At 41.4% G+C, this 22,345-nt stretch overlaps 1 protein-coding gene across 1 annotated transcript in view; it reads right to left on the bottom strand.

The window, feature by feature from the left end:
* CNTNAP2 (contactin associated protein 2) overlaps positions 1-22,345 on the bottom strand; it is a 1,163,712-nt gene that overhangs the window by 14,724 nt on the left and 1,126,643 nt on the right. The window contains exon 22 of the mRNA XM_063325644.1: positions 13,407-13,637. Coding sequence (XP_063181714.1) covers positions 13,407-13,637 — 231 coding nt within the window. The remainder of the gene's footprint in view (positions 1-13,406; positions 13,638-22,345) is intronic.

The raw sequence follows: 22,345 nt of genomic DNA, 5'->3' as shown, positions 1-22,345 counted from the left end.
GTTTAAGGACTGCAGGACTAGTGAAGTGTGAAGAAAGAGGAAGGCGGTTCATGGCAGCACGATCCCGCCCAAGCTGCCACATCACAACGGCTATGCTACAAGGGATTCCTGGCAGACAAGGAAGACCATGGCTTATGATGTCCAACAGCCACCAAAATACACCACAGGATAATGAAGAACATGAAGCATGGTGTGAAGCTACATCCTTCATCTTGTCTGAGAGCTGCCTCTAGGACTGGCCCTGATGCCTCTGTCAAGGCTGCTTTCCATTGCATCTAGTCATCATACACACTCAGGAAGAGTTGTCCGTTGGATCAACGAGCAGATGTGACTCACTCTGAGGCTCATCTCTGACAAGGAAGAAATTGGAACATGTGTCTGGGGGCAGGGGACAACCTATTTCAACACGAGTTCACCATCAGATTGGATTGTACATAGCATAAATTGTGCTCTGCTGCAACTGCTGGAGAACCAGGAGTGCTGTAGTAAAAATAGGCCCTTAGATGCTCATGATTCTTTTTTTTAAAGCACCTACGGCAGTGTTGGCAGATACTATCGTCATAACTCATGAATTCTTGTTTTGTTACCCTTGTATCGGCAGGAGACCTGCTTTTATATAATGGTGGTGTTTTGGACTGAAAAATTCTATCTAAAATCTCAGCCAAATGCGGGGTTATAGAATACCTTTTGCTGCAGAAGTGTCTACACCAGTTTTTTACTGAATGTATTACTACAGATGGATAGAGGAGGAAGAAAAGAACTCATTACTATCTTCTTTTGTAGGTGGAAGTTTCCTTGAAATTCTTCTGGACAGCAGTAGCTTCTCAAATGATCAGAAACAGCTACAGACCAGGGGTTCAAGAACTGCAAAAGGGTAACTCCTGCCACAGCAATGAGGCAGAAGAAAATGTATGAGGGCACATTCCTTGACCCTCCAAGGTGAGCTTAACAACAGAGTGTTGTCACCAACGGGCACCAAGCACAGCTATTTCAGACAGTAGTTATGTCATTCAAACACATGGTAACTCGTCTCTGACCTTACTATCGTCACATTCCTTGCCAATATTAAAGCAACTTTGTCAAGAAAACAGCCAACGAGATTCTTTCTTCCATCACTGCTGACAGATTCAGGAACTAAACACGGAAAGAACACGTTAGAGCAGGCTGACAAAGGGGCAACAGTAATACTGATGCTCTGGCAGAAGCACAGAAGACTACAGAGTGCTGTTCAGAGGTTGTAAAGAGTAACGCCAAAAATGTTTTAAAATGACTGGTCAGATGAAATTAATATTGTTACTAGTGACTCTCATGTTTCATGGGAATCTAAATCACGGTGGTATAACAACTAGCTCGCATGGCTATAATATGCAGATGAAGTACAGGGTGAGTTGCTAATGGACAATCCTTTCTCCATCGCAGCCGGGAACACCTCTTTTCTGTTCAGATTCTTCCATTATCACTCTGACATTAATTCTAATTACATGTCTCAGCAAGCCCTTTTGCGCTGCCTGACACTTGTACTTCAACAGCTTCAAATCATGACTTGTCCACAGCAAACAGGTGCGACGGAGCCGCAGTTACTCTCTGCAGTTACCCTGCAAAGCCCATGTAGACAGCAAGTGGGCTGTGGATGTGGGGAGGATACTGCAGGAGTTTTGGTCTACATGCTGTGCTACCTAATTGTTAGCTGAATAGAGCTATTCGGTTTTCCGCTGTTACCTGGTCTACGAAAGGTGATTTTGAACAGCTAATTTTCATCTGGTTTGGGGGCTGTACTGCAAAGGTTCCCTCACCTTAGGAGCTTTTTCTGAATCTTCCCTAGGTTTCCCTGAGCAGCCAGGGTCTCATTTGTGTGAATCAAAACATGAAGAACAGAGCAAAGAGCTTTTTAATCTACCCTGGAAAACAGTTACATATTGGCCCAGGAGACATGCTGTCAGTTCCCTGAAATCCTCTGCTCATGCAGCTGTGGCACAGAGCCATCGGTCTGCTGTCAGGACACACGAAAGACATTTTCCTAAAACCTACAGCTAGTGTAGGGACGGATTGAACTGTACCAGGAAATGCTAAGCTTATCTGTGGCGTAAGAACCTCGTTTCATCTGGTTCCCTTCCAGAATCCAAGCTGGGCGACGCTGATCTTTGCACCCTGTCTTCCCACAGCAGGCCATCAGGTTTGCTTCAAACACCATCATCCTGAAGCTAATTTACGTGAAAGGACACAGCATACTTTGCTGTCTCTTTCTTTCATGGGCTGCTGTTTATGAGGCCATAGTTTCAATAACCACAGACCAAATCTACAGAGTCTAAACTTATGTTTTGCACTTTGCAACTTTCTGTGATTAGTCTCAGGATAAGTAGGGTTAAAGAAACTTTGCAGCACCCAAAAGGGTGATTAAAGACTGACTGCAGGCAAAATCCATGCTTTGGCCATCGTTTTAATGACATTTGAAATTTTAGATGACCACAAAAATGTGTCAGGAGATCTGCTGTCATCTGGCACGCTCAGCGTGGGTCATTGCCACAGCCAGCTGCAACACAGCAGCACTCACTGAATGGAAAGGGGAGATGGGACTGGATAAACAGACCATAATTAGGATTAGACATTAAAGATGACAGATGTGGTTGATTTAACATAGTGAATGATAATTTTGCTCCATTATCGCAGGCGTGATTTTGCGTCTGCCATTTTCAGAAGGAGAGTTTTCACAATGGATCCCACATAAAAGCCGTTTGCAAATTCACAAAATTGAAATGCAAAATGACCGTGTCAACATGGAGAAGTGCTCCAGAAAGTGGGTGAATGAGCAAAAGGCTATTCAGCAAAGATAAAGGGAAAACCAAAACCAAAGGGGAAGACTTTTCTGCTACAGAGCAGTACTGAGAAGTACAAAGTAAAAGGCGAATCTCATCACTACCTGGAGTGTTACGTATAAGCCACTTGAAGCAATTTTTTAACTGAACTTCTTTACTGAGTGGGCAAGTCTCAGTTAAAATACACCACACTACAAAGGAACCATAGAATCATTTAGGTTGGAAAAGACCTTTAAGATAGTCGAGTCCAACCATAAACCTAACACTGCAAAGTCCCACTAAACCCTGTCCCCAAGAGCCACATCTACACGTCTTTTCAATACCTCCAGGGATGGTGACTCAACCACTTCACTGGGCAGCCTGTTTCAATGCTTGATAACTCTTTCAGTAAAGAAATTTTTCATAATATCCCATCTAAACCTCCCCTGGCACTCAAAAGAGGCCATTTCCTCTTGTCCTATCACTTGCTACTTTGGAAAAGAGACTGACACCTCAGCCTCCTTTTCTCCGGACTAAACAACCCCAGTTCCCTCAGCTGCTCCTCATAGGACTTGCTCTCCAGAACTTTCAGCAGCTTTGCTGCTCTGCAGAGGATACAGTTTAGATTTGCTCCAAAAAAGGAAGTGTGAGAGTGATCACAGGCCTAAAACAAGCAATGGCTGAAACCTGTAAAATGCTGGAAATGGGGTTTATTCAGCCTAGAGCTAACATGTGTTGCAAGGCTCCTGTGACCTTTCAGCTTTACAGACGTCCACAATTTTGAAAGGCATTCTCCCATTATTAAGACCAGATGGGTTTTCACCTAAATATGAACTACAGAAGCAACTGGATCTGGTGATCACAAGATAAAACCCCCATCAATCAAGAAATTGATTAAAAGTAGAACAGTGAGAGAACAAAATAAAAGCAAAGATGTGAACTATCATTTCTTCCTAATTCTGTTTTGCATCCAGGCATCCAAAACCGAGCCTGCAAAGAGAGCAAACACTCACTGACACCTTAGGATTTTGAGAAAGCATTGGACACTAGATCCATTCACTAATCTGTTTCTCCACAGGACCATAACACAGAGGAAAACAAAAGCAAGCTTTCTGGCTTCATTATGTGAAATTATGTCAATTTTGCTGGTCAGGTGAGACTGTTATGGTTTTAAATTACAGAGCACACCTTATTACATACTGTAAGTACAAAAACTAATTGCTTGACTCTTGATAGTAGAATCTAACGTGCAGTCACAGTTGCATTCAACTTCCCGAAAGGACCGGATTACAAGAAGAACTCTAAACACATGCACAGAAATGACGGAGCAGAAGTAAACAACTCCATTACACAGCCCTACATCAAAGGTGAACGTCACAGCCTGTAGACTCCAGTTGCCCTTTCTCGCTCATCCCACTGCCTGTGCCTGTCCCACCACTCTCCTGAGTGTGGCCCTGTGAAGAGCTCCCGTGCCAAGTAAACTACAGCAGCTCAGAAAAAGAAGAAAAAAAATCTGAAGCAGCATTAAAAAATCTGTGGTTTTCCTATGCTGCCAGGGCAAATTTTGTATTGAAAATTCCTATATATATATATTTTTTTTAATACATAAATTTTTTTTGCTATTTCTCCAAGCTGAAAACAGAGACAGGAGGAAAACTACCCCTACTCCTGCTTTTCTAGGCATTTGAGAGCAGATTCTGAAGAGAACTTTAACACTAAACTCTGTTAACGGAGTTTACTTAAAGTCCCACTGACATCAGCTTAAGTACAAAACTGAGAATTTAGCTGAAGTTATTTTTAATATTAAACACTTCCAAGTTAAAAAAAAAAAATACCCACGCTTACCCAACCACAAAATATTTAAAAGATATTATTAACCATATTGTTTGTAAAAGGTCAGTTTTGTTCTAGCATGCTATATGGGGTCTGACACTACTCCCTGAATTTTTAGTGATGTCTCACCCGTAGGGTTAGAGAGTTACAAGTATATCCCTAATATGAACCATTTTTCTATCTATATGGAAACAGAAATCTTCACAGTCACAGACTTAATAATTTTTTTGGTACAGAATGTTAGAAAAAGTACACCCACATAACAATTCTGAAACTACCAGAACAGACATTCAGATTAGAGGAAAAATTAGGGCTTTTCACTTTAAAAATGCCATCTTCTCTGTCGCCAATAATGCAAATTATTTGGAACATGAAATTTGTAACATTGGATCAAAATCCACTGATTTCTTCAATCCTGTGCAACCTTCTTGGCTGGGAAGGATAAGGAGGAAACAAAAGCAGAAAAAAAACCCTTCATAAATGACAAAAAAGTCCTCCAATGCATTGGTGCTCCTTGGACCAATTATTTAAACTAAGTCTTGTCAGGTATGTTCTGTCAGATGAAAAACATTTTGAACGTTTGCATTTTTTTTTACCGCCTATGAATTTTTCACTGAATCTCAAGTATTTTTACTGACAGTTACTGGTGAGTTCTGATGAGAGAGAGAAACATGCACAGAGATGATGGAAAACACAAAACCTGTGTTTTCACATTTTTGGTGTGAAGGCTCTCCAATCATCTCTTTTTCTTCCAATGTGAAATGAGTATAAACTAAAAAAGCATCTGAAATGATGGCTTAATAGAAACGTTGTCCTCTGAACAGCCCTTCTGTATGCCCGTGCCTGGGACAGTGTGGGAAAGTTAAGTGGGGACTATAAAGAAAGAGCAGTTGGATGTTTCTGTTATAAAAGCATGAATTTTGGAGTGAGCAATGAAAATGACAACAATGAACAATGGTAGCATTGGGGGGAAAACTCACTGAATGCTCTATGGTTAATGAACTGCAAATTCTCACCACTAGACACCAGAGCCGACAACCCAATCAGTCAAGATAGTTGTTTCTGAAGCAGCTGTGTTATTGGCCCTTTAATTTCCTTCTGCAGGCGAACTTTGCTGTCCACACTCTTAAGCAGAGGAGGAAACGGAGTTTTATGAATGGCTTGCTCCTAGAAGCAGTACGATATTCTTTCTTTTGGTCTTGAAAAGCAGTCTTCCTAGCAAAGGGACAGAAAAGCTTCTGCCTTTTTAGGAGACCCATCCTTGCAGCTTAAATCAATCCTGGATGAGATATGAAAAACAGGGAACACATTCCTGCACTGTAGGTTGGGACGGGTTAGATGATGCTTCCCTGCTTCCCCTTTGTATGGTCATTTCCCCACAGTAACTTTTACACTTTCTTTTGCACAGAAGCAAGTAATTGTACTAAGTAGTGGGAAGGCAAGACGGAACTTTTTAAATTTAGTAACTGGTACTTGTATACTACAAAATTTCATTCCTTACTTTTAAAAGAAGAGCAGACATTTAGGATCACTTCTGGACTGTGTTTAACTGCACTTTGAACTTCAGCAAGTTTTGTCTCAGAAATAGTATTTTGAACATTTGGTCTGCCAAATTTCCAGTTGATTTGCAGCACATTAGAGCATCCTCATCCATCAAAGACCTAAACTCATCTGTCTTTTAATTCCTGGTTGTAAGGTCTGTCTGACACCGGGTCTCACTATGACTCCAGACAAGAACTGCTGGTGTATTAGTCATGCTGGCCTAAGCTATCACTTCCATGAAAATTTTATGAACGGCGCTTACATTTCACCTGTTAAGGAAGACAAACAAATACTTCCTTTTATAATTAATGTAGAATATGAAACGCTGCAGTGCTCTCAAAGGAACAGTAGAGTTAAGTGCTGATCAAAGCCTAGCTGTATATAGCTAATCGTTGATAATGGACCCGCAGGGAATACTTGAAAGAAAACAAAAAACCAAAAATAAAAAATCCAACCCAACGAACAAGAATACCAAACAAGCCTGTAAACTTATGACAGCTACAAAAAAGAAGAAAAAAAAAAGATGGACTCTGTTTCTTGAGGTCATTGGAAGAAAAGGCTTCTTACAGCCAGGATATGAACTACAAGATCGGGTTCTGCACTTTTAAAGAAGGGCTTGGATCAGGGATGAGGAACAGGTCAGACTGGAGAGTTTAAATCCAGTATAAACTTCCATAGCTGTAGTGACCTGACTGTAATCTTGAAGAACCTCTTCCACAGGAAGTGAAGTGCTTTTCAGCCTAAGGAAAGGAAAAAGAAGGCAGTCACATGAAATGCTCAGGCATCTAAATGCCTCCTTCTCTACTCCATCTTTTTCCTATTTTACGCCACCCCTACGTTCCTAGTTAAAGTTAGCACTTGTGGAAAAAATATAGTCTTTGCAGAGGATAGAAACTACTCTCTTGTTAATATTACCACCTTCTCGTCTTGACGTTAGGTAGCAGCATTAACATTCAAATCACTGCTCATGAAATCGCTACAATGCTGGTGTCTCAATGAACGCCAGAGGAATTTACAAGCTTGGCAGTCTGTCAGCTGTCTGATACACTAGACAGAGTGTCAGAGATTTCACACTGAAATTATAGATTCTTAAGAGAAAGCTATGCATAATTGTGTGAAGGAACTAGATGAGACTGAGGGAGGCATTTTTATTCCCAATCAATAGAGAGATTTACAGTAATTCAAGCACCATAATTAAGCTCTTTAAGGATGAAGCACTGATTGTGCCAAATTTCAGACAGATGCTCTTCCTAGTTAGCTGCTCAATGGGGAGGAGGAAAATAGAAACTGTTGCATCTCAATGTTTACCACTTACCTTCCTGACTGCAAGAAACACTTGGTGCTTAGAAACTGAGCTATGAGTTTCTGCTAGACTTAATCCCCGACTACCTGAAACGAATGCCACCTTCCTGTTTGAAAACAGTTCAGGTCAAGGCCACAGACTTCTGAGACAATATTTATATTGGGATAATTAGGGATGAATGCTGGTCACTCTTCGCAGAGGAAACTTGATCACAGAAATGCACCAAAAACTGGCAGTGCAAGATTCCACTGGCCCACGGGGCATGTTGCAAGCGCATCTTTTGGCTCTTGTATAGGAAGTAAAAATATTAAGGTATCTTACTGGCAAACAAAGAGCTTCCCATTGTTTGTATGCCATGTTCATTAAAAAAACCCAACCACCTCGAGTGATCGGTAACTTTAAGGAGAGAATGTGGCACCATTCTCTGATAGCAGTACAGGTAACTAATCTTGTTTGCTACGCTTGAAAAAGGAGGATTGCCATTTTGTTCTAGCAACTGCCTTCACATTCATTTCTAATTTTGCTAACACCTAGGAGATCAATTTAAATGTGTAAGGCTGCATCATGAACAAAGGCGGTGCACCTCTTCCATCCCTCCTGCCCAGACTTGCTTTCCCCTTGCAGGAAGCCTGGAGAAGTGACACCGCTCCCCTGCCGTCCCTTAGAGGAGAGAATGAATGCTGTGTCACGCGTTACCATTGACTTTAAGCCCCCTGCTGTTGGATTCACTGATGTCTACAGGACTCTTTCAATGTCTATGGCCAGGAGAAGACCCTTTTGTTCATGTGTTTGTAATCTAAGAACATTCTGAGGGCTGAATCTCCGCCCTCCAGCAAGTAAGGCCTTTGATCCTTCCTTCCCGTTGTGCCTCCATAACAAGCCCTTGACAATGGCAAGAGCTATTTCGAGTCTCACTAGCCACATCCGTGCCAATGCACATCTGACAAAGCTTCTCCTCAGATGCTGCTGCTTTCCCCTCTGAGATGTGGGTACCAGCGGTCAGAGGGTGGGACAGCAACCCAACCGATGGCATCCGAATCCAGAAGGTGCCTTTCAGCACTGTCACCAGCAACGCGAGTGACACTCTCTCTTAGTCCACAAATCAACTGCTATCTTTCGCTCGTCAAAGATAATTAGTTGGCCAATTAGGTGAGCATGGATTATAAGGCCAATATTTGGCCCTCCGACTCTCTTCTCCTGCCATCACTTGTTAAAGGATGAATTTGTAACAAAAAGGGAGTTAATCCTGCCGGCAGCCATTTTAATCTTGATGACAGAGGTGCATGTCTTCATACAATGTTTTTGCCAGGCGTGCTCAATATAGGTTTCAAAGTAAGCTGTTGAGTCTTAAAAGGCAAGGCCTTTCACCTTCTACAAAAATAAAGAGCTTTTAGGGTTTAAATATGTAGTCCGAAAAATGTCACACCACTTGGAAGAACATCACAAATGTAGCATTTAATCCTGCTCCATTTAATTCTTAATATGTTGAAGCTAATATGGGTTTAACTAAATCCTGCGTTAAATACTCTAGATGCCATTCTGTTCATACTCAGAATAAATGCATCTTGCAGCTGCATACTGCTACAGCAGCTTAGAGGTGCTAAAGCATGGTTTGCCAACTGTTGTATGTATCTTGCCTCTTCTGGTATCTCTTGCTTTTACTAGATTCAAGATTGGGCAGTTTGGCGAGCTGGAACACATGATACCTAAAATGGAGAGGTACATACATTATCCTTTTTATACAAATAAGGAAAGTTTTGAGGTGAAACTTCGTTAGTAAACTGCAGAACCTTTACCTTAGATAAAAACACCCACAAACTTAATAACCCCACCCTAATAATATGTATCTTCTGGTTTCAAGTACAAGGCATTTTAGGTGTGGGAGTTTATTTACTACAAAAAATAATCAGCTGTTTGGGCTTTTGTTTGCTTCTCTACAATAAGCAAGGCGTCAGTTATCAGTGACATACCTCAGCTAATGTGAACTGAGAGATTAAGAAAACACTTGGTGATTAGCTTTTTTTTATATATGCTACAGTAATACATATTAAAATGCCTGCTAATATAGTTGAAGGCGTGCAGTTATAACTTTTGTTTTGAAACGTATGCCAGACAGGTAATTCAATGGGTTTAGACAACATGTAAAGGCAGGACATGTCATTTTAAAATGGTCATTGATCAGGCTCTTTTTTGCCTCTTTACCTCACTCCTTTTCATGTAACCAAGGCAAATTGTATTGTCTGACATGAACTGAGATAATACAGACGGGAGAAAAACACAGGAAGGGAACTATATTGATGAGCTGCCTGGGTTTGATTATTGACTTTTTTTTTTTAAATCACCAGAAAGTAACTTTCTAGAAAAGAATGACTTGTGTAATTCCTGTGCTTCATCACCACCAAGAAAGGATTGCCATAGCAACAGGAAAAGACTGTGCATTGTAAGAATATTCACAAGCTGAACAAGATAATGGTTTAAGATAATGTCCCAGTAGTGTGGCAAAATGCCAGCCAGGGGTGGGGAAGGAGGGAAGTGGCATTTTTACAATGACAAAGAAATTTAAAATGAACGAATATTATAAATGTGAAACATATGTGAATTCAAGGCTAAGAGAAAGTGCAAGACAATGAATCGATAAGCTGTATGGACCATTTGTCTGGGGAACAAATCTGCAAGGTTTCTTATTGATAAATCCCTGAACTTGTCTCTGAGGGTCAACTGCAAATGACTGATGTGTGTCTTTATGATGTCCCCTTTAGCCTCTCTGTTAGGGCATCCAAAATGTCTTGCAGCTAGCAGGAGGTGTCCACGCAGTAACTACATAGAAGAGTTTAAGGCAAACATTTCATACAGGTCATCCATCAGGAAGAACCTGCTTAACATGCGGCAATTATCCATAAGGTCTGATCCAGCACTGCAGTTTAGAGGTGAATGGATCATTATATTTGCTGTCTGCTGTATCTGTCCTATTTAGACACTTATCTTTGATCCCCTCCTACAACATTTTTCAGTCCTCAACATTCAATTCCACGTTATTTGAGAAGCAAAGCTTCAAATCTACACTTAATTCAAAATATGAATCAGGATGAGTGCAGAGTATGTCACTGAATGAGATTTAAACCATATCATACTTGACACAACATTCTTCCTTATTTTTTCTTTTCTCTACAAACCACCCATCCTCAGCTCTCATGTTTTGTTAAGATATATTTAATATTAAATAGGTGACATGACAATAAAAATTACAGATAAAAACATGTCTGAAATGCAAACCCTGTACATAATAACTGCTGCTTACAAAGTCATGTTATGTGCAACCATTTTTTTTGTGGCAGAGTGCGTGTGTCTTTTCCTTTAGCACCACTACAAGTGTTTCTGTGAATTTCAAAGGAGCTTTTTGTCTTCACCCCTTCAGCAGGTTTAGTGAAGGAGTAAATTCACACTAAGCGTACCGAGACTATTTCAGCTCTGGAGCCAATGGGAACCATTACTTATACCTCTGATTTTTCCATTTTCTCTTTCAACACAATTTGTATTAGAAAGTCTTCTAGTAGGGTTTGGAAAACAAAATCCTCAGTGCAAACTGCCAATTTGCTAATGTGAAGTGACACTAAACCCAAACATTTTCATTTACCAGTCATCAAGATCATCTGTGTGCGAGGTTACACAGTCTGCAGTATATATTTTTCCTGAGACTGAAACAGAGTTAGCTGTGTCAGACCACCAGAGATACTTTTACAAAGACTGAATTTTTCTTACCTCATACCAATAAATGAGCTGTTGTGATACCTCCTCTTTGTATCATGGAAATGTCACACGGTGTGAAAGTCAGGAATTGTTCACCTACACCTGAATATCCTTTCGCTCCCGCCCCAGTGACACATCACTCCCTTGCTGTAAAATTTCTTTCTACCGTAACTCAGCTGTCATTGTTGCTCCCTTCAGTGTACAGCAGTCCCTCACTAGAATTCTTTAAAGAAACATGATCTTTTCCTTCTACTGCTGCGGAGAGCTGGAGACGACAAGAGGAGGGGTTCCTAGCTCCCCGTCTTACTAGAGCTTATCATCACCAAAAATGAAGGTGAGTGCCTTGCACTGTCTGCCCATGACTTGAAACAGTCAAATCATGTCTGGCTATGGCAATGAGATGTTTTTACTGGGCAGAAGTTAATAGACAGCTTGAGCCAACCTAATTGCATGCTGCATGTTCCCTGATATCCTTCATGCTGGCTCCATGACCGAGTATTACAATTAATCCGGAATAAAATGTATACGTTTGCAAGCCGGCAGGTCAACGAAGTTGAATAAACTCTGCAAAAGCTTTCAAGATGAGACTGAGCCAACACAAGGACAAGCGTAGTAGCATGTGGCAAGGACAATCAGGACCTCCTTCTTTTAACACCAGGAGCTATTAGAAACAGTTCAAATATCTTGAGTAAATCCCACATAGTCTTTTACTAGCTTCCAGTCAAATTAAGTGTAGGACAAAGAAACCAACCAAAATTAACAACCAAAACCCATTAGCTGCACAAGATTCACAGCCAGCAGTGCATCCTCAAGATGTTTACGTGAGAGACATGAGCCAGCAAGGTATCCTTCAGGAAACGTGCTTGTATAGAAAAAAGGGCACTGAACGTAACCTTCAGTTACAAACTGACCTAATAATTTCAGAGAAGAAAGGGACTACTCATTTGTGATGAAAAAATTCAAGTAGGAGATTGCACGTTATAAACAGGGAAGAGACATACTGAAATCTTACAATGTCACGGCAGCAAGGATGGAATGACAGGTTTTAGGGCATGATACTGCTTATATCAATGTTTGGAACTCTCAGCCCTGGAATATCTGCCTCTCCTTACAAACATCTGTCCTTATTTCTCTACTGAAGAAGAGCTGAAAGGAAATGCTGTAAGGAGTTCCTTGACATTGCAAGAAAATAAAAAATCCAAAACCCAAGCGTATGACCTTGGCACGTACTTCTAAGACAGAAATATATACCTGTCCTCTCTCATGTAAAAAGTGGCAGATGGATACATCCCAAACAAAACATACTAATAGGTATGAAAATCATTATGGGCACAGTTTTTCCTCTAGCATTCTAATTTTATACCACTGTAAACCCATGAACTTTGTGAGGACAGGTTCTAATTTACACCACTGCAAACGAAATCAGAATGAGGAAAAAATACAAGAGAGGGGTCAATGTACACCTGATCCTATAAAGGGCAAGGGAACAGATATATTTTTTTAAAGTATCTACCTGACATTCAAGAAGCAAGAAAGAGAAAAAAACCCTCTAAAGTTAGGCACAACATATCCTTTCAAAGACTGTCAGTCACAAAGCAGGATGAGATTGCTGGGATCAGCAAATTTTTTTGACTTTCCAGCATTTTCAGCATGAGATGAGTACCACCATGACTAATGGGACTTCCCATTAAACATGGCCTAAGGAAAGCAGACATCTCGGAAAACAAATCAGCACTTTATATAAATATATTTATGTCTAAAATTAGATTTACTTTTTTTGTATGAAGCTGACTACAATATACTCACTTATTAGGAATACAGCATAAGAAACGCTACTGTACCTTATTTATTTGTACTTGCAACCTTTTGCTGACTACATACCCAATACTACAGAGAAAAGTGCTATCACAGCAGCTAGGTCAAAACTCAACATTCAAACAGTTTAAGACTTATGGAAAAGAAAAATACAGCAGAATATTTAAAAAAGGCAAAGAAAATATCATGTAACTGCATTTAGAAGTGGTGGCAAATCTCTGCCATCTCAGCTTTGCATTTCCCGCCGTGATTATAGTCCTACAGTCATCTGTCAATCACATCCACTCCGGTTTGTTTTTCCTTACAGAGGAGGCAGGACATATTTCTTCTCTGAACTGCCCTGCCGAGCTAATGTGGCATGAACCCCAGCTTACCCGAGTCTAAGTGCCACGGGTCAGTAGCCGCCGACATTGGTGGGATGGTGAGTGGAGATGCTCCGCAGTTGGATTCCACCAGTTCTCCTTGGATGTGGACGTGAGAGGAGGCGTTGGTTGGTCTCAGCGCTGCTTTGAGTGGAGCAATCTGGTTGAACTGTACTCTCGATAGGCAGCCAGTGAATCCTGGGGTGTTGTATTTATATATATCTTGGTCAATCTTCCCAATTTCTACATGAAATTAAGGGGAGGGGAAAAAAAAAAGACAGACTAATCAAAACAATTCACTGCTTTGGAAAGCATGTTTGGTCTGAACATTTGATTCCCAGAGCTCAGTTCCCAAGTCCCTCTCTTATGAGACTGAGAACGTGTCAGACCCTGCCAGGTTTCTTTACATTTCATTACAGATGGAAACCTCCAGGCCCTGAAGTGACTCGGTTTCACTGCTATGCTATCATTAAAATGAAAGGCTGGCATGAAGGAGTCATCAGAGAAAAAAAAGGCCAGGAAAAAAGCCCCTCCCCAAGAAGAGGTGACGGCGAAAGAGAAGGTAGAGGGACAGTCATCGCCAGGGTCTCTCCTCCCACCTGAAGCTGCTGCTGCAAGAGGTGCCCCTTCCTTCAACGTGGCCCATTGCCCTCCAGCCACTCACTCGGCCAGGACTATGCCTGTTCACTCCCATCCGCCTCCTGTCTCCTCACCAGGAGACCAAGTGTCCCTTTGCCAGGAGACCACACATCCCTTTGGCTTGAGGTGGAAAACCACCCCTCTCCAGCCTCCTTCCTTCCCCCACATTGGCAAGAGGTGTCAGGAGTCCACCCACCCCTGCGGCAGGCTGAGCAGCAGTGTGGGTGCTCCCATGCCTCCATGACAGGGCCTGCATCGGCTGAGAGCATGCTGCGGGTCAGCCATTTTGCACCTCGCCGCTGTGGGCTGAGGTTGGCGGCTGGCACCCATGAGCAGAGCACAGGGCTCTGCCGCTGCTCTTTAGAACAGCCGGCGTCCACCCCAAGCCTGAGGAGCTTTCTCCCTTCTAAAATACCAGCTAAAATGATCCCAAAATGGGAGCCATACAACGCGGCGCATGCCTTTACTGCTCAGGAACCTGCAGGCCGCTCGCGGCTGTTTTATTTCTGCCAGGACTTGTTGCGACAGCCTGAGTCACAACCGAAACAAAACCATCACTCTCTGTCGGCTGGCTGCGTTAGAGTTCATTAACATTTCAAAGCCTCACTGCAGTGTCTAATATAATATTTACATGGCAGTGAGGAATTTGGCTTCCTTTCTTCTATGGTAGCACAACATAAATGAAAATGACAACGTGGCGGCATCATGTTTGTGCTGTACCAGAGAGTATTGCTCCGGAGGCACTGAGAAGCTTCAAAAGGCCTTCCTCTGGCCTGGCAGGGACACGAGTTAGCGTCTGGCCCTTGAAGCCATTGGAAAAAGTCCTACTGAGCTGAGCAAAGAAAGACGGTATCCCAGGGACAGAGAACAGGGAGCAGCCCCACATTGTTCAAAGGCAAGCTTTTTAGATAGACACAATGATAAGGGATGAAGAATGGTGTTTCTGGAAAGAAATGATGTCTATAAATCACAAGATCATGTCATAAAAAAATAAAGAAAGGAAAACAGAGGTGGGAGAGAGAAGGTTCTCCTGAGAGGTGTGAGAAAAAAAGGCAGAAAGAGTTTTATTGTAAGAGTTTGGGGAAGAGCTGGGAACAAAAGCACACCTGGGTTTGAGTTTTGCTACCAAAAAAATCAAATCAGTTAGTAGAAAATGCACTACAAACCTTTTGCATGAGTCTGTGCTCAGTTCTAATCAAACCAGGATCAATTATATGAGGTCTGGGCTGCTGTCTGGGCTCCTGAAAAACTACCATGATACGTGTCAGTGCTATTCCGAAAAGTATGAAGGTTTTGCATTAGGGATACATATGAGGAGTTTCAAGGCTACAGATCAGGCAGGGCTTTTCAAGTACACTTTAATTTTTTGGGTTCACACATTAAATGTGAAGTGGGGGAAAACTGGTGGTAACTGGACAAACCTTGAGCATGATTCAAACAACCTACTGGTTTTCACATAGAACTAAGCTGTCTTTGCAACCATATTAGAACAATAAGCATACAACGATTAATTCCCCCCTCGCCAGCATCAGGATACAAAAGGAAGATGCATAATCTGAAAATTACTAGCATTAGATCCTTATGTGATTCACAGCACAGTAATAGATTTGTTCTACCCCCACCTCCCCTCCCGTTTTCCCTTTTCCTTCCTGTTTGAGAACATCTTTCTTTTTCCATTAGTGCTTATCCACCCTGTATCAATATTACAACCACATTTCACAGGCTGTCAGTGAGCAGTGACCGCCACCTGTGACAAAGTGGAAATATGCTCAGGGCTCAGCTAGAGACTAGCTTAAATGCATTAAAGTCGTTGTATTAGTCACGTGGGTCTTCCATCCAGCTCCTTTAAGAAAGTAGCTTGACCAAGCAGTTAGCATCACCTCCTTCAAAAATTTGATAGTAAGTAAAAAAACTCACACATTCACGCACGCTCTCCATAGTTAGTAGACAAACTGTACAAAAGCCAGCGCTCATGCATTTGAATGCTACCTGTAGACCATACCAGTCAGACAAGGCTCCTATCTGACCACAATATTCACTGTCTCTTACTTCAGTAAAATATTCACAGCATATTCAGTGAATAGCTGCAATTTTGAGCAATCCTTATAATCTAAGAAACAACTAGGAGAACGTATTTCTCTCTAAGCACTGTAACCACTGTCGATAACTGTTTAATGATTACCTTTTATTCATATTTTATATATTCTGTGGAATTTCATCCAGCAACGCTAATAGCCTCCCACTCACAATCCTAAATGACAAGAACAAAAATCACGCACACACAAAATCCATGAATATGACTGTGCTACTTTAGCAGCTTCAGCACCATTCTTCTCTAACTCTGTGAATCCTAAGGGATGAATACTAGATCCTGAAAGAATTTCATAAAAAAAAAACCAAAAAACCAAAAAAACCCCTAACACGGCACCTTGCTGAAGGCCAACATTTTTGCTTAAAGCATTCCACAAATGATGGTTGTGCAAGTCACCTCATGCAAATTTACCACCAGCTCGCATCACATCAGTGCTAAAACAAGATGGATCGACTTCTATGACCGTGAACATGTTCCTTCCCGTGCGCGTCCCACGGGACTCAACACACTGATACTCTCTGATGTTAGGCCATTATACTTTGCTTCCCTGTGTGTTTGAGCCTGCTATAAACCCATCCCTGGAGAGTGTAATGATTATATAATGAAATATGCCTTTGTTGTCATGACTAAAATTCAATTTTCTCCCTATAACAAAGGAGAGAGAAAAAGAAAAGAACAATCACTTTATTTAAAATAACGAGAAATGTACACTGCAACTGCTTAGCATTGTTCTAATTGTCACCATATAAGCTACAGTGAAGTCATACAGTATATAGTGTTATCATTACCTAATAGCAACATTAGTAATATTGCTTTCAGATCTGATGCAGCAATCTTCTGCTGGCACCCTACCCACAAGCATTTCTGTAAAGAAAGGCTTCCAAAAATACCACTTAAAGACCTTTTTTAACTTCAGCTGGTTTTAACCATTTGCTCCCTTGACCATATAACCTGCTGATTTGAGGTGAAGACCATCATCACAAGACAGAGACCATTCAGGTGAACCCATTCTAGCACAGATGCACTGCAGTATACAAATCCTCAACATTCACGCAATAATGATGCAACTGCCTACCCAGATTACTTAACATTTTAAAAACGTCTATAGTTACTGAACAGTATACTAAGAACCTCACAGATGTTGCCCCATGTCTTGTGTGTTATCATTCACTAAAGATATACTGAACATCAATTACTTGTTATTTATGTTTTGTTATTTCTTTAATGGTAAAAAAATAAACAAATTTAATACTCAGTTACTTGTTTTGATTTCCCATATCTGTGGCAGAAACATGCCACATAGTGATGAAAATAGTACTATTTCTCCATTGAAAATTATGTGCTACTACTGGAGAAGCTCTTTTCCACCTAGGTGAAAAGATGTGAAGAACATCTATTTTCGAGCATGTATATGACACAAGGCACCATGAATGAGCACACAACAAGTTTAAATTCATTATTCTATGGATTTAGAGGAAAACAAGCCAAAATAAATTGTATAGAGGAAAAAATTGTGTCTGGACCTGTGTATATGTAGCACGTATCAATACTGATCAGTGTAATTAGGTTATCTGTTTTTTAAGACTTTTTGCCCTTACTACACTACCTGTAGATGCAGAGTCAGGGCTCCTGCCTAGGCACTGTTACAAGAAAAACAATCAATTTGGTTCAGATTATTATCAAAGTTGACCTAGTTAGCATGCATCTGATGAGCTACTTGTAGAAGCAGACACATTGCCAAATACAGTTTTTATCCAGTTTTTATCTGCTGTCTCTCTCCCTTCTCTACTTTCCATATCTACCAGTAAAAGATTTATAGAGTAGCTCAAAGGGCCATAGCACTTCTAATAGCACAAAAGGTTATAGCACTGCTGGAGAGGTCCAGCTCCGCTTAATTCTACCGTTTATTTTTTATACATTCTTGTAGCATCACTTAGAAAGACCAGAGAAAAACGACAGCCTGATTTAGCAGAAAAAAAGAAGTGGTGTCGGGTCCCACAGCCCCGAGCAGGTTTTTGATAGATGAAACAGAAATGCTTTCTATTTATGTAATCCTTCCCGTGTGAGGATCCTAGAATGATTCACAAGTACACAAGGCTCTGCAGCACAAAGCTATACAACGCAGCACAGCACTGTGCCATCATGCCACACAGGAAAAGATGGCCTCGGACTGTGTCACACTGACCTCGGAAAGAGGGAGAGGGGAGCGAGTCAGCCGTGAGGGAAGAGAGAAACATTCCCACCGCAAATCTTCGTAAACCTACAAAAACTGTTTTTATTAAACATACGTGCTGAATATCTTTGCTGAATATCTTTTCTATTCTAGCTGATCTGTACATTTTTTTTTTTCTTTATAGGACTCTGAAATGCAGATCGATACGGAAAGTCATAATAAATTCTGAACCTTGCATAGTGTTCAATAATACAGAGAGGATCAAGGCATTTATATATTGTGAATTATGTTCCATTAGGAAGGAAATGTAACAGAACTTGAAGTACCGTTTGTAGGTACACACAACAATGTATGTAATAAATATCCTGTTATGAATTCCCTTGGAATTTTCCAGCGATGCCCTTCAAAGCAGAAATAATGCATAGCTACGGGTACTTCTAGCACAGCAAGGCTCTCAGTAAATGTTATAGCCATCTAGCTCTTCTTTCTTCTTTGATAGTGGGACAGCTCTGCCCGAAGTAGCACACAGCAGCACTAGCAGGGAGAAGAAAAGGACTATATACTGGAGTGATTTTGGTTGTGACAGAAGATGCCTTTTAAACAAAGGAAAGTCTTAGCAGCACAACCAAAGCCCTTTCAGTTCAACTTACTAAAGACCATTTCTTACCCAATTTACACAAGACATCATTTGAGTTTTGCTTTGAATACGGTGAAAAATCCAGCTGTTTGGATTTAGGACAATGACCTATTTATATATGCCCATTTATGTTCAGAAATACAACAGCTTAATGATTCTGGATAGTAGCCATATCAGTAGAGGGAGAAGTCCAGCTTTGCCACAGGGCGGTATTTCTGGCTGAACCACCAGGATGCTCTGCTACTTCACTTAAGATTAAGCATCCACTCAGTGGGTAGACAGAAGGTAATCCGTTATAAATCTCTATAACCCTTCAGCTAGCTGTACTAAATTGAGCCTAAATTATCTTTATATAGTATTTTAATAGACTGCACAGGTGAATCCACCGATTCAATTAAATGAACCACTAATTGCTTTTGGGTCAACCTTAGCGATAGATTTTCTCTTCGAAATAAAGCACCACGTGCTCTCTTGTCCCCTGTACTCGGAAAGGTATCTTGTTACATTACCCGCTGCTCAAAGATCAGCCCAATCGGCATCTTAAGCATCTCTGTGTTGCTGCGTCAGGCTCCACATAATAGAAAGCAGTTTAAACTCCGCTGAAAGCAAGCTATTGATTTCAAGAAGTCACAGTCCTCTGAGATTACTAAAGCACTTTCTCTTATTTGCAGCATTTGGTGCCTAGATGGAGCAGTTCAATGCAACTTCGAACCCTAACACATGCCGATACTTCAGGACTGGCGTGGTGTAAAAAAACCGAGAGAATAAATAAATTAGCTTGAATCACATACAGTACACGGTCATAGGGAGAACCTATTTGGGTGGTATATACCTGCTAGACCAAAGCCACAGAGCCAAAACATCCATGTCAGGAGCAACTACCATACAGCCAAAAGGAGGGTAACAACAGACAAAGGGAAAATTATGTTCTGACTCATTGCCTGGGTCTTCTGATGAACATCCTACAGCATGAAGATCGTGTACCTGTTTGCTTACTGGCTGTTTATATCTTCTCTGTCCTAAGATCAGCAATTTCTATAAAAAAGCATATTAATACACTTAACTGTGTAGATACCACGTATGATATCAGATATGCTAAACACCTGCAGTACAAAGTAAAGAAGCCAAACTCCCAGAACGATGTTTAATAAACTGTAGTTAATGTAAAACCGCAAAACACATGCGGGCGCTGAACTAAGCTACTGTAAATACTTTCCAGGGCCCTCAAACCTCCCTGGCTTTTAATTTCAATCACTGAATTAAAATTCAGTAAGTGGTACAAACTGAGTATAAAACAACAGGAACCTTATTTCGTCCATTACTCAAAACTGCGCTAGTGCACATTGCTCTCTGGACACTCCTGTCAGTGGAACAAGATGCTCACTTATGAAGAACTTGTTACGGGGGTGCTGGGGGCAGCGAAGGGGCGAGTGGCTGCTGAGAACAGGGACTTGAGCTTCACAAGGACCCAAGTGCAAATGACTATCGATTCCTCTTTATGCGAAAGTTGAAATCCCACATAGCAGACGCGTTTTTTCAGTCCACAGGTCTGCAAGGGCCAGGTAGTATCTGGATGCCTCCCCACATATCCCTTTCCCGTCATGCTAATATGCTTACGGTGCCCAGGGGCCTGAGGGGATGGAGTAAATGTGGCGAGGAGCTGTGGGGTGGCCTCCAGACCCCATGGGGCTGGGATGGCCACCCTGTCACTCCCTCTTCTGGCACATGTTGTGAGACACTCACTGTCCCCTTTGCCCTGGACCCCTGAACAGATCTCAAAGTCAGATCCCTTCAGACACGTCTAAACCTGACTGCTTTCCAGAGCCTTCAGGTACTGCCCACAGTATGGCCCTATCGTGTGTTGTGGTCCTTCTGTGGCTATTTTAACCTTTTCTTTGTAAAGTCATGTTACTTACTGTAATTTTTATGGTTTTCTTTTATAAGAAATTATAGCTTGTATGGAATAATTTTGTTTAGACAGTTTATGTCTAGGCTGACAAACTCACTGACCACCCACTGAAATATGGCGAAGATGCTATTTGTGGTGTATGAAGCACTGTGCCAGAAATCAAAGGAAATAACATTAACCCAGCAGCGCCAACCGATAGCGTTGCACAGCAAACACACGGTGCTTTCATTTGCTGTCTGACACTTAAGAAATGGCCTTATCCACGGTGCAAGCAAGAGAAAAATTACTTATGAAGACCATAACAGCCCAGTGCATGTTTCAGTTGCAGCAGCAGCTTTATCAGTGTTGCTGAAACAAAGGCCATTTCTTTATGAAACATTTCTGATACTTTCCGCACAAGCTGGAAATGATTGAATCAAGTGAAAAATACACAGGATTAGAGAACCTGAGCCGGCCTGGAAGCTGCGCCGCGGGCCTGGAGCGCTTCCAAAACCCAGCCCCTGGCAGAGGAGTTACGGCTTTTGGGTCACGCTGTAATGGAGACAGTAAATCATCGATGTGAAATGTACTCCTATCAGAGTCCCATTATAGCAGAAATAATAAAGACTAGTGCTGGACTGCAGCTCCTCAGTCAAAAAAAGGGCCTGTGAAGAATGCTATGAAATGGAGATGTTATTTGACAGCAGCCTGGTTTCACATTGCCACAAACGAGGAGGGTTTGAGAACAGTAAGCTAAGGTATTTTTCTGCTTTTCTGTACTGATGGTATAGTTATTTAATGTTTCAAGATTTCATACCGGATGTATGATTTCCTGGAATTTTCCATTTTAAAATTTCACATGTAGCCAACAACAGTTATTCATAAATTCACACTGCCTTTTAATGTAAAGGCGATTAACTGATGCTGCAAGGTTCTTAGAAATTGCCTTGTAAGAACCCACAAAACTAAGGCCAACTGTAAAAGTGAACATCACTCTTTCAAGGAAACAAGTATTATTCTTCACATTTTGCTATTGACTCGCTCTATAACCTTGAGTCAGTCACTTCAGAAACTCACACCTAACTCTTCCCCTGCCGCTTAGGAGGACATAGAGAATGCCCCCTGCCCTCTACTTGGGATGTGTCTCACTTGAGATGTTTTGAGATCTAAATAAAAAAGGTATGGGCATTTCTTTTAAATGAGAAAATAAAATGAAAGTGTTTTTTTAAACATCCCAAAAACTTCTCATGACTTTGGAAAGGTCAATAATGGAAGAACAGATCATATGGCACATTTCCATTGATAAAAAAGAAAGCTCTCCCCAGGGTAGTGGAACAATGCAAAATCAGAGCAAAAGAGAAGAAACACCAAGCTTCTAGAGACCCTTCTGATGCCAAGGAATGATGCCTAACATGCAGACATCAACTGGAAGTCTTGATTTTGGCAGAAGTCTCCGAAAGTTCCCACTGAAGAGTAGCCCCCGAGAAGCGTTCGCCTGGGGGCAGAACCTCAATGGGAGTGA

The sequence above is a fragment of the Chroicocephalus ridibundus genome, chromosome 2, assembly GCF_963924245.1.
Source record: "Chroicocephalus ridibundus chromosome 2, bChrRid1.1, whole genome shotgun sequence".
Lineage (NCBI taxonomy): Eukaryota > Metazoa > Chordata > Aves > Charadriiformes > Laridae > Chroicocephalus > Chroicocephalus ridibundus.
Note: the sequence above shows the minus strand (reverse complement) of the source record. Positions and strands in the feature narration are given on the sequence as shown.